At 43.6% G+C, this 12,929-nt stretch overlaps 1 protein-coding gene across 4 annotated transcripts in view; it reads left to right on the top strand.

Annotated features, from left to right (window-relative positions):
- epsti1 (epithelial stromal interaction 1) overlaps positions 1–12,929 on the top strand; it is a 90,949-nt gene that overhangs the window by 24,593 nt on the left and 53,427 nt on the right. Inside the window, exon 1 of one of the 4 annotated variants that reach the window (XM_060832846.1) lies at positions 2,306–2,584. The exons of 1 other annotated variant lie outside the window; for it this stretch is intronic. In XM_060832846.1, coding sequence (XP_060688829.1) covers positions 2,421–2,584 — 164 coding nt within the window. In that variant the 5' untranslated portion in view covers positions 2,306–2,420. 2 more of the 4 variants (XM_060832849.1, XM_060832850.1) reach the window with 2 other exon arrangements.

Consider the following 12,929-nt stretch of genomic DNA (forward strand, 5'->3'; position numbering starts at 1 on the left):
CAGAACTAGAGGGAATAGGTTTAGGGTGAGAGGGGGAAAAGAGACCTAAGGGGCAACCTTTTCACGCAGAGGATGGTACATGTATGGAATGAGCTGCCAGAGGCAGTGGTGGAGGCTGGTATAATTGCAACATTTAAAAGGCATTTGGATGGGTATATGAATAGGAAGGGTTTGGAGGGATATGGGCTGGGTGCTGGCAGGTGGGACTAGATTGGGTTGGGATATCTGGTCAGCATGGACGGGTTGGACCGAAGGGTCTGTTTCCATGCTGTACATCTCTATGACTCTAAGACTCTATGAGTCAGAGGTGACTAAATTAAAACATAGAAGATTCCTAGGGGACTTGACTGGATCAGAATTTAGAATGAGGGATCATAATTTAACAATAAGAGATAGTCAGAGATGAGGGAAATGTTTTTCTTTTGGAGGATTGTTAGTATTTGGAAATCCTTAAAACCTAACCATTTCCCCTTGTCTTTCAATGGCATTACTAGATTAGTTTAACTACTGCGTGGAAACAGGCTCTTCAGCCCAACAAGTCCACACCGACCATCCAAAGAGCAACCCACCCAGACCCATTCCCCTTTATTTACCCCTGCACTGAACACTATGGGCAATTTAGCATGACCAATTCACCTGTTCTGTGGGAGGAAACCCACACAGACATAGGGAGAATGCGTAAACTCCACACAGACAGTTGTCCAAGACAGGAATTGAACCCGGGTCCCTGGTGCTGTGAGGCAGCAGTGTTAACCCTGAGCCACCATGCCACCCCAACATTGACTCCTGTACAAGAAGCATCCCAGGGATTACCATTGACTAGAAACTGAGCTGGATTAGCCATATAAATAGAGTCATGAAGGCACCAAAAAGGTTAGGAATCCAACGGTGAGTAACTCACTTTCTGACTCCCAAGGCTTGTCCACCATCCAGACAGCACATGTTTAGAAGCTTGACACCATTAGGATATATTGGTTTACTTGAATGGCATCATATCCACAAATATTCAGTCCCTCCAACACCAATATTCAGTCATAGCAGCAACTGTCATTATAATGCTGCAACAAGGATACATGCATCGAAATATGGAGCGTTTAGACTCGCACAGCAAGAGAATGTAAAGAATTCATCAACATCCTCTGTTCTCAAATCTCCCTTAAACTTAAAGCCCCAACATGCATGACAGTTGTATCCAGCTAAGTTGTCTTAATTCACAGAAAGTAAATTCACTTAAAATTTGCTTAGAAATGATTTCAGGTTTTAAGATTTAAGTAGAATATTACATTTATACTTTACATGAGTGGGCAAAAAACTGACAGGAGTATAATGTGGGAAAATATGATTTGATCTGCTTTGGCAGGAAGAAAAATAACATATTATTTAAATGGTGAGAATGCTGTGGGACAGAGGGGTCAAGGTGACCAGCGACATGAATCACACTAAGCGTAGGGGCTGCCTTAGAGTGACCGGAAGGTGGGAGGGCCGGGGGGTCTTACTGGGGGTCTATATAGTATACACTGTTTCTTATGTAATTGGACTGTCTTGTATGTACAAATATCATTGTTACTGTTTTGTAATGATTGAAACTGGGATTTGAGATTTGTCCTCATTTCCCTGAAAACTGGTTGAACGTTAGGGTTGGGGGCCTAGCTTGGCCAGTCCCCTCCCTTGTAAAATTGCTGTTTCTCTGTAAACAGCTGTAAATGTTAATTGTTTTGTAAAATGTGAATTATTTAATAAAATATGAATCACACTGTTAGTTTGCAAGTTACAGCGAGCGATTTGGAAGGCTAATGGAATACTCAGCTTTATTGCAAGGAGAATTGAGTGTGAAAGTAATACAGTCTTGTCACAGTTGCAAAGTGAGTTAGGGAAACTTAGCAACAGTTTTGTTTTTTTTCCCTTAATGTTTTTTTGTTCTCTGGTCTTTGATGGAATGTCACTGATGAACAGCTACAAAGTACAACTGAGTGGCCCACTTGGCCATTTCAGAGGGCAGTCAGAGGGCATTGCTGTGGGTGTGGAGTCATCTGTAGGCAAGAGTGGATAAGGATGGCAAATTTCCTTCACTGAAGGATATTCGTGAACTAGATGGGTTTTGTTTTCCCGATGGCAGTTGTTATGGTCACTATCAGTAAGACTAACTGTTATTTCTAATTAATGAATATTATTTAATATTATTTAATTTCAGATCTTATTAATTGAATTCAAATTCTACCAGATGTTGTGGCGCCAGAGGATAGGGCAACTCCCAGCATTGCTCATACACTGCCCCTCCCACTCTTTTCATCTCAGGGTCAGGGCACTGAGTGTTTTCGGAAGGCTCTTTCCTGGTTTGCTGTCAGTTTTTTGCTCGCTTGTTGTTTAGTGAGGAGAGTGCCAACTCTCTCTCTCTCTCACACACACACACGGACAGGAGCATGTCACAAACCAGGAGAGTTCCTCCGACACAGCAGCGAGTTGCAGCCATTCGAGAACGTTACAACAACCCGGAGAATGAGCCAGGGGACGTGGAACAAAGAAGTGAAGTGGAACAGCAGCTTGGAGACAAGCAGACACCGGCGGACAGCCACCAAGCTCAGCAGTAAGGACAGCAATGAGTTTACTAGTAAAACTGGTTCATTCGGAGAGGGCACACGCACACAGCAAACCAGGAAAGAGCCTTCCGAAAACACTCAGTGGGTTCGAATATTCCTTCTGGGACTATTATTGGATTGCATTCATAAAATAGTTAACTGTTGCAATCTACAGCAAAACGGACAACACCAACACAAAGTTTACGTTAAACTTTGTCGCTGTCTGTGAATTTATATAAAGGGAGAACTGAACCGACGAAGCTACTTTCAGTTTCGTTTCCTGTCGAATTGAGGTTCTCGGTGTGAAATGGTAAAGACTGTAGTTGTTGACGAGGGAGGGAGTATGTGACTGAGGCTTTCAGATTGGCTGATGTATCTTTTTTTTTCCCCCCCAGATAACAGTCTTTCACTGTGAGAGGTGGTAGCTGCATTAAGCTATTCAGCACCATTCAGCCAGACCTTGCTTGATCTGATCATCTTCAATTCCGAATTTCCCCATAATCCCTGATTTTAAAAAAATCTGACTCACCGGTTAAACACCTATTTCAGCCTTGAATATTATTAATAGTCCAGCTTTAATTGCCCTCCGCAGGAAGGATTCGCTATCCATTGAGAGGAAGTTCCTCCTCTTCTCTGTCCTAAATGTGTGACCACTTATTCTGAGATTATGCCTAGCCTGTCCCACAAGGGAGTTTCCGCATCTACCCGGCCAAGCCCGGTAAGAATCTTGGATATTTCAATAAGGTCACCTCCCATTGAAGTTTAGAAAAATGAGGAGAGGATCAACTTATCTTCATAAACTCATCCCTTCACACACACAACCTTCTCTGGACTGCCTCCAATGCCAGTATAACCTTTCCTGAGATAAGTGGACTGAAACTGTTCACGGTATTCCAGCTTTGACAAGTGCCTTGTATAGTTTTATTTTTTGTACTCCATTCCTTTGAAATAGAGGCCAGCATTGCATTTACCTTCGCTGTTACCTGATGAAAATGGATTCAACTTTTTGTAATTCATTTTCTGATTCCCCAAATATCTCTGTTCCATAGCTTTCTGCAGTCATAGAGTATAGAACAATACAGCACAGTACAGCCCTGGATGTTGTGCTGATCTTTTATCCTACTTTAAGAATAAACAAACTTACATAACTTTCATTGTACTATCTTCCATGTCCCTATCCAAGAGTCGCTTATATATCCCAAATGTATCTGACTCTACCACCACCACTGGCAGTGCCTTCCACACACCCACCACTCTCGGTGTAAAGAACCTACCTCTGACATTCCCCTAAACCTTCCTCCAATCATCTTAAAATTATGCCCCCTTGTGATAGCCATTTCCACCCTGAGAAAAATTCTCTCGCTATCCACTCTATCTGTGCCTCTTATCATCTTGTACACCTCTATCAAGTCACCTCTCATCCTTCTTCACTTCAATGAGAAAAGTCTTAGCTCTCTCAACCTTTCTTCATAAGACTTGCCCTCCAGTCCAGGCAACGTCCTGGTATATCTCCTCTGCACCCTCTCAAAAGCTTCCACATCCTTCCTATAATGAGGCAACCAGAACTCACCACAATACTCTAAGTGGTCTAACCAGGGCTCTTTGGAGCTGCAGCGTAACCTCGTAGCTCTTAAATTCAATCCCCCTGCTAATAAAAGCCAACACACCATACACCCTTTTAGTAACCCTATCAACTTGGGTGGCAACTTTGAGGGATCTATGGATATGGACCCCAAGATCACTCTGTTCCTCCACACTGCCAAGAATTCTGTCTTTAACCCTGTATTCTGTGTTCAAATTTGACCTTCCACAATGCATCACTTCACACTTTTCCAGGTTGAACTCCATCTGCCACTTATCAACCCAGCTTTGCATCCTGTCAATGTCCTGTTGTAATCTTACAACAGCCCTTCACACTAACCAACCTTTGTGTCATCAGCAAACTTAATAACCTACCCTTCCGTTTACTCGTCCAAGTCATTTATTAAAATTACAAGGAGCACAGGTTTCAGAAACGATCCCTGTGGAACAACACTGGTCACTGAGTTCCAGGCTGAATACCTTCCATCTACCACCACCCTCTGTCTTCTATGGACCAGCCAATTCTGTATCCTGACAGCCAGATTTCACTGTCTCCCTTGCCTTCTTGCTTTATGAATGAGCCTACTGTGGGGAACTGTATCAAATGCCTTGCTAAAATCAATGCATACCACGTTCACTGCTCTACCTTGTAGAGCATTGTGTTTTGTCACATCCTCAAAGAAATATGGTGTACTGGGCTTTATTGGCAGAGGAATTGAGTTCCGGAGTCCTGAGGTCATGTTGCAGTTGTATAAGACTCTGGTGAGGCCTCATCTGGAGTATTGTGTGCAGTTTTGGTCGCCATACTATAGGAAGGATGTGGAAGCTTTAGAACGAGTGCAGAGGAGGTTTACCAGGATGTTGCCTGGAATGGTAGGAAAATCTTATGAGGAAAGGCTGAGGCACTTGGGGCTGTTCTCATTGGAGAAGAGAAGGTTTAGGGGAGATCTGATAGAAGTGTATAAGATGATTAGGGGTTTAGATAGGGTAGATACTAAGAACCTTTTACCGCTAATGGAGTCAGGTGTTACTAGGGGACATAGCTTTAAATTAAGGGGTGGTAGGTATAGGACAGATGTTAGGGGTAGATTCTTCACACAGCGGGTTGTGAGTTCATGGAATGCCCTGCCCGTATCAGTGGTGAACTCTCCTTCTTTATGGTCATTTAAGCGGGCATTGGATAGGCATTTGGAAGTTATTGGGCTAGTATAGGTTAGGTAGGATTCGGTCGGCGCAACATCGAGGGCCGAAGGGCCTGTACTGCGCTGTATCCTTCTATGTTCTATGTTCTAAATCAGTATGGTCTGTGAGGCATGACCTGTCCCTCACAAAGCCATGCTGACTATCTCTAATCAAGCTATGGTTTTCCAAGTAATCCTAGATCCTGTCTCTCAAAATCTTTTCCAGTATTTGCCCACCACAGACATAAGCCTGATTGGTTTGTATTTCCCAGGATTATTCCTATTCCCTTTCTTGAACAACATTTTCCACCCTCCAATCAGCTGGCACTACTCCAGTGGGCAGTAACGACATAAAAAACATTGCCAAAAGCACAGCAATCTCCTCCCTTGCTTCCTGTAGTAAGCTTGGGTGTATCCCCTCTGGCCCATTTAAATACTTCTACTCCTTGCATTTCATATTTAACTGTTGTATAGAACATAGAAGTGTACAGCACAGGAACGGGCCACATTGGCCCATGATGTTGTACTGAACATGATGCCAAATTAAACTAATTACTTCTGGTCCATATCCTTGCATATTCATGTGCTTATCTAAAAGTTCCTTAAATACTCTATTGCCTCTGTCTCCACCTTCACTCCTGACAGCGCCTTCCAGATTCCTACCATCCTCAGTGTAAAAAAAACTTCCCCTTCACATCTCCATTGAATTTTCTCACCTTCACCTTAAATGCATGGCCACTGGTTTTAGACATTTCAATTCTGAGGGGAAAGATTCTGACCGTCAAATTATTGCATCGCATAATTTTATAGACTTCTATCACGTCTCCCCTCAGCCTCTGCTGCTGCAGAGAAAACGATCTGAATTTGTCTAGCCTCTCCTTGTAGCTTATACCCTCTAATCCAGGCAGCAACCTGGCAAACCCTGTCCAAAGCCTCCACATCCTTCCTGTGATGTTATATGAGCAGAACTGAATGCAATACTCTGTGTGGCCTAACTAAAGTCTTATACCATCACCAGTTCTCATCTATTTTTGTCATTCATAAACTTGACTATAGTGCATTCACATACCTCATCCAAGCCATTAATCTACATTGTAAATAAATGTGGCCTCAGCCCTGTTGCACTCCGCTGGTTACAAATTGTCATCCTGAAGATACTCCCCTTATCCCTTTATATGTCTTCAATTCATCAGCTATTCCTCTATCCAAGATTATATTAAGGGCGGCACGGTGGCACAGTGGTTAGCACTGCTGCCTCACAGCATTAGGGTCTCAGTTTCAATCTCAGCCTTGGCTGACTGTCTGTGTGAAGTTTACACATTCTCCCTGTGTCTGTGTGGGTTTCCTCCGGGTGCTCCGGTTTCCTGCCACAGTCGAAAAATGTGCAGGTTAGGTAGATTGGCCATGCTAGATTGCCCATAGTGTTAGGTGCATTAGTCAGAGGGAAATGGGTCTGGGTGGGTTACTTTTCGGAGGGTCGGTGTGGACTTGTTGGGCTGAAGGGCCTGTTTCCACACTGTCGGGAATCTGATCTAAATATTCTATCACCAATCAATGCTCCCTCTAATATTTTTTTTCTGCTCCAAGTACTATACATGACATGGGCTTCTGGGATCAGAAGGCAATGCAATGGCATGCAAAGAAGCTCCCGGTGAACTATGCAGCAGTTTAGAGGGAATATTGCTCTCAATTCCATGGACTCTAATTGGGTAGCCTTCTGTGCTTTGAGAATGGAGGCAACTTTCCACACTGTAAGTAATCTAATCTAATCTAATCTAATAAGGAGTGTAGAGTGTGGTGCTGGAAAAGCACAGCAGGTCAGGCAGCATCTGAGGAGCAGGAGAATCAACGTTTTGGGTATAAGCCCTTCATCAGGAATGGCAACATAGGGAGTTGTGAATAAGGGGAGCTGGAGGCAAATGGGACAAGACAGCTCTCTAAAGGAGAAATGCAGCAAAAGCTTTCAACTCTGTCACAGCATGTGCACTGTAAAGACACCACCACCTTTCCCCAGCACCTTGTGGTGCTGTTATCAGACATGTTTCAGCATCAAGGAGCCACATTCTGAGCAGGGACCAATGGCTCAGTCAAGGAGCATCTTAAAGGGAGAGGAAGAGAAGTGGAGAAGACTGGGGAGAGAATTCTGGGACTGGCAGTGAAACAGTGGAGTAATGGAAATCGGTAAAGGTTACATTTTTATTTCAGTTGGGTACATGAACAGGAAGAATTTAGAGGGGCAAATGGAACTAGGTCAGACTGGGATGTCTGGTCAGCATGGATGAGTTGGACCAAACCATCTGTTTCTATGCTGTATGAGTATTTATATAGCAGGTTGTAAATTTGCTTGCTGAGTTAGTTTGCTCTCAGATGCTTCATCACTATCCTAGGTAACATCACCAGTGAGCCTCTGTTGAAGCACTGGTGTGCTGTCCTATTTTTTATTTATGTGTCTTGGTCTGTTTAGTTAGATGATATCATTTCAAAGGTTGGTAACTGGGGTCCAAATTCGAGATGTTTGTTGATGGAGTTCCGGTTTGAATGTCAGGCCTCTGGGAATTCCCATGCGTGTCTCTGTTTAGCCTGTCCTAGGATGGATGCATTGTCCCAGTCGAAGTGGTGTGTGAGGATACTAGTGATAGCTGGTCATGTCTTTTGGTAGCCAGTTGTTGTTCGTGTATCCTGGTGGCTAGTTCTCGCGTGTCTGTCTGATGTAGTGTTTGTCACTGTCCTTGCACGGTATTTTGTAAATGACATTTGTTTTGCTGGTTATTGGTATCGGGTCCTTTCGATTCACCAGGAAGTGGGAGTAGTCTAGTCATTATTTCCAAGATGTCTTTGATGTATGGTAGTGTTGTTAGAGTCTCTGAGTGTGTTGTGTCTTCTTGTTTGGGTTTGTTGTTTAAGAATCAGCGAACTGTATATGTTGGGTACCCATTGTTCTTGAACACACTATAGAGGTATTTTTCTTCTGCTGCTCATCATTCCTGGGTGCTGCAGTGTGTTGTGGCCCATTTAAATAATGTCCAGATGTAGCTCCATTTGTGGGTGTTGGGATGATTGCTCCTGCAGTTGAGTATCTGCTCTGTGAGTGTCGCTTTCCTCTAGACGCTGGTCACAGCTCTCCATTGACTGTTTGGTCCACTGTGACACCTAGAAAGGGTAGTCTGTTGTTGTTCTCCTCCAGTTTGGTGAAATTCCTGTCAGTAAGGATGTTGTCAATGATATTGTAGGTTTCCTCTTTCACCATGAACAGCTGCCTAAGGGACCAGCTGGGCTTTAAGGGTGTGATGGTATCTCTGCCAGTGCAGTGCCCATTCAGCACTGCACCGGAACATTAACCTGGAGAGTCTGCAGTAGGCACCACCTGGTGACTGCAGAGAGCCTCCCATTAAGTTTTCAGAGAGGGATGGGGAAATCCTCTAACTAATGCAGAGCATTTGTCTGGAATGCACTGCCAGGGTGCTGGTGGAGGCAGATACAATAGGAGCATTTAGGGATTTTTAAGTAAGCTTGTGAATGTGCAAGGAATGGAGGGACATGGACTAACGGCAGGGAGAAGGGATTAGTTTCTTTGATGTTATGCTCAGTACAACATCATGGGCTGAAGGGCCGTGTATTATGAATAGAATAAGCCTGGGGGTAAAAACAGAACATGGCAACGTGTCTGTATGATCGTATCAAACACTCAATTGGCAAATGGTATGTTTGATGCCATTGTGATGTGTAAAGATGGGGAAGGGAATAGTAGGTGGATCCCAGTGTCTGTGCACTGGGACAGTGGTGGAGATGGTGTTAAGTAATGCACTGCCTGGAAATGTGGTGGAGGCAGGTTTTATTGAGACACTTGAGGGCACTAGTGGTTATTTGGATAGAAATGGTGAGCAGGGATATGAGGAAAAAGGCAGGAGGTTGGTAGGTTAAGAAAACCGATGCACTGTGATTCTATATAGGTGGCAGTGATCGACTCTGTTGAAGATTTTGAGATTCTAAGAATGACGGAATGAAAAGCTATCTGAACAAGCGAGTGAAACTGACGGATGAGTGTTGAATATAATTTATTTTATACCTAGTGTTCTTGAACTGTGACTACTTTGGCATAGTCATGGAAGGAAGTATAGACAAATATTTAGAGCAGATAAATCCAACTCTAGTTGGTATCTTGTGCACAGATTGTGGCATTGTTATACAGGAAAGGCACAAATGGAAAAGACAGGTGATTCAGCCTAGCCATGTTGGTGCAAGCCACGTGTGAACAACTGGTTATAAAGTTTACTGACACACCCTGTTTCCATTATGCAAATGACCTCACAATGAAGGGAATTTCTGGTTGTAAAAGTAATCTTGGGAAGTTGGCTGACATACTAAGTAATAAACCCTGTTTTGATAATGTAGGAGTATTAGGTAAGCAGTGACCAGCACAAGGAAATGAAACTTGAGGAAACAAGTCTCAGTTAGAAGTCTCAGATTATGGGGCAGTGTGATGGAAGTGATGAAAGGAACAAGATCGATGTTTTGATGTTGCTGAGACATGAACTCCTGTTAAAGCTGAATGTTTTCTGTGTAATTTATGCTTGTTAAGAGCTGAGATTACTGTGGCTTCTGCCTCAGAAGGCGATGATGTCCTGAGGAGCTGGTTTCTTCAAGAGACAAGATCAAAACTCACACAACACCAGGTTATAGTTCAATGGATTTATTTGAAAACACCAACATTCAGAGTGCTGCTCCTTATTCAGGTGTCGGAGAGGAAAATATCACAGGCTCATACTATTCATGCAGGCGAACTGAACACACCTAAGATGGCTCTTAAACCTTTAATCAGTTAGACTGGAGGTGCAGGTTTTGATTGATTTAACATGCAAATGCCAGAATTTCTTTCAAGTCACTGCCCTGAGACAATTTAAGGTGTTATCAGTATAAGGGAGGTGCCACCTCCAGCCAGACAATGTATTTTAGACATGGAGTATTGTTTGGAGTATGTCTGTTTCTTTTATTTACAAAGGAGGAGTTTATAAAATGTAACATTGTCTAAAAATTGTGTGTTATTTGAACAAACTTTTCTGTACCTGCAAATACAAATCTGCTAATGCAAATTCACACCACGGATTTATATGTGCGTGTGAGAGAGGGGGAGTGTGTATATATGCGAGGGAAGAGAGAGTGTGTATGAGTGGGAGGGAATCTATGCATCTGACAGAGTGTGCGTATGTGTGAGAGAAGGGCTGTGTGAGTGCGAGCACATAGTGTAGTGATTTCACGTGCAGTGCAACATGACCTCAAGATCCCAGTTGAGGTTGTCCTCATGGGTACTGAACATGGCTTGGCTACACTGTATTGTTGTGTACCCCAAAGTCCACCTTGGAGGACATTTACCCTAAGATCCAAGGCTGAATATCCTTGACAACTGAAGTACTGCCTCACTGGGAGGGAAGGTTCCTATCTGGCGATTTTTTTGTGCAGTGTCCATTGATCCGTGTTCGTAGCGCCTGTCTGGTTTCCACCTGGGATAGATACTATCTGATCCTGGGGACTTATCTATCTTAATGCTCTTCAAGAGATCCAACAACACTTCTTTCTTGATCACAAAATGCCTTAACATAATAGCATGCTCCACACAAAACTTCTTTATCCTCCTTATCCTTCTCCTGGCCAAATACGGACATAAAGTATTCACTTAGGATCTCACCCACATCCTCTGCCTCCAAGCACAAGTTCCCTCTATACTTGAATGGTCCTACCTTCTCCCTAATTATCCTCTTGATTTTAATGTGTGTATAGAATGTCTTGGAGTTCTCTGTGACACTACTTGCCAAGGTCATTTCATGGCCCCTTCTTGCTTTCCTAATTCCCAGCTTGAGTACTTTCCTGTTTTCCTTATATTCCTCACTGGGTCTGTCCAATTTTAGCTTCCTAAACCTTCTTTTTCTCTTTTGACTAAGCTTACATCTTCCCTCAGTATCCAACGCTCCCTTACCTTGCCATCCTTGTCCTTCCTCCTTATTGGAACTTGCTGGTCCTGAACTATCACCAGCAGGTCTTTAATTTTGAGATGTCAAATATGGATTTGCCTGATAACTGTTCCTCCCAATTAATACTCCCGGGCTCCTGCCTAATACTGACTGCTTCCCCAGTTCAGTTCCTTGCACAAGGTCCTGAGTTATTCTTATATATATATTAACATTAATAATACGTTTTCAATAGTGGACATGGGAGAGCAGCACAACACTAGACATTGATTCTTACTTAGTTACTGGTATGTGGAGGTCTCAGCAATACCACATGAGCAGTCACAGTCTCCCACTAGGGCAAGGATCCTCGTATACAGAGAGAAGTTGAATGTTGAACATCTCACCTCTTGTATTGGCTCCCTCTACGCCATTGTGGATTGCTTTTTCTCCTGGAATCAGACTGCATGAAATGAAAGTGGCTGGCACAGCTGTTAGTGCAGATGTTGGTGGGCAGCTGAGTTGGTTCTGTATATATGTTGTCTCGGTTGCTCACTCTTGTTCAGTCTTTGTTTATCTTTCTCCCCCTCTTACCCACACACTCTGTCAGGTGTGAACGAGTGAGGGAAGATGCTGCAGGTAATCTGAGGGAGAGCAGAATATTTGCTGGGAGGTGGTGCGGGAGCAGCGTATAAGTTTGAGGTATCACAAGAGGAGTGTGGCATTTGCTCTTGATGAGTACAGAAGGTCAATGACTGAGTGGCATTGCGAGATGGTCCTCTGGAATGAGGAATGGACGCAACCTCAGCCCAGACCAGTGGAATCTGGTGCCATTGTCTAATTTGGTGGTTCTGAGGGAAGAGGATGTCCCTTTTCTCTCTGCTATGCCATCAACCAGCACCTTCAGGTCCTGTCAGCAAATTTTGTTGCCAACTTGCTTCTGTTTGCCATCTCAAGGGCATCACTGCAATAATGAACTGCAGCTCCTGGCTGATGTTACAGTAGATTAGAACAAAGAACATTACAGCACAGGAACAGGCCCTTCAACCCTCCAAGCCTGTACCAATCCAGATCCTCTATCTAAACCTGCTGCCTATTTTCGAAAGGCCTATATCCCTCTGCTACTGCCCATTCGTGTATCTGGATTAGAGTGGTGCTGGAAAAGCACAGCAGGTCAGGCAGCATCAGAGGAGCAGGTACACCTTAAGTGACGCTATTGTTCCCGCCCCTACCACCTCTGCTGGCAATGTGTTCTAGACATCCCACCACACACTGTGTAAAGAACTTTCCACTCATATCTCCCTTAAACTTTTCCCCTCTCACTTTGAATTCATGACCTTTAGTAATTAAGTCCCCCAGTCTGCAGAAAACTTCTTGTTATCCACTTTCTCTGTACTTCTCATGATTTTGTATACATCAATCAGATCTCCCCTCAACCTCCATCTTTCAAATGAAAACAATCTGAATCTATTCAACCTCTCTTCATAGCTAGCACCCTCCATACCAGGCAACATCCTGATGAACCTCCTCTGCACCATCTCCAAAGCATCCACATCCTTTTGGTAATGTGGCCACCAGAACTGTACGCAGTATTCTAAAGATTGCCAAACCAAAGTCTGATACACCTGTTACACGACCTGCCAACTCTT

This window comes from Hemiscyllium ocellatum, chromosome 12 (assembly GCF_020745735.1).
Source record: "Hemiscyllium ocellatum isolate sHemOce1 chromosome 12, sHemOce1.pat.X.cur, whole genome shotgun sequence".
NCBI classification, from domain to species: Eukaryota; Metazoa; Chordata; class Chondrichthyes; order Orectolobiformes; family Hemiscylliidae; genus Hemiscyllium; species Hemiscyllium ocellatum.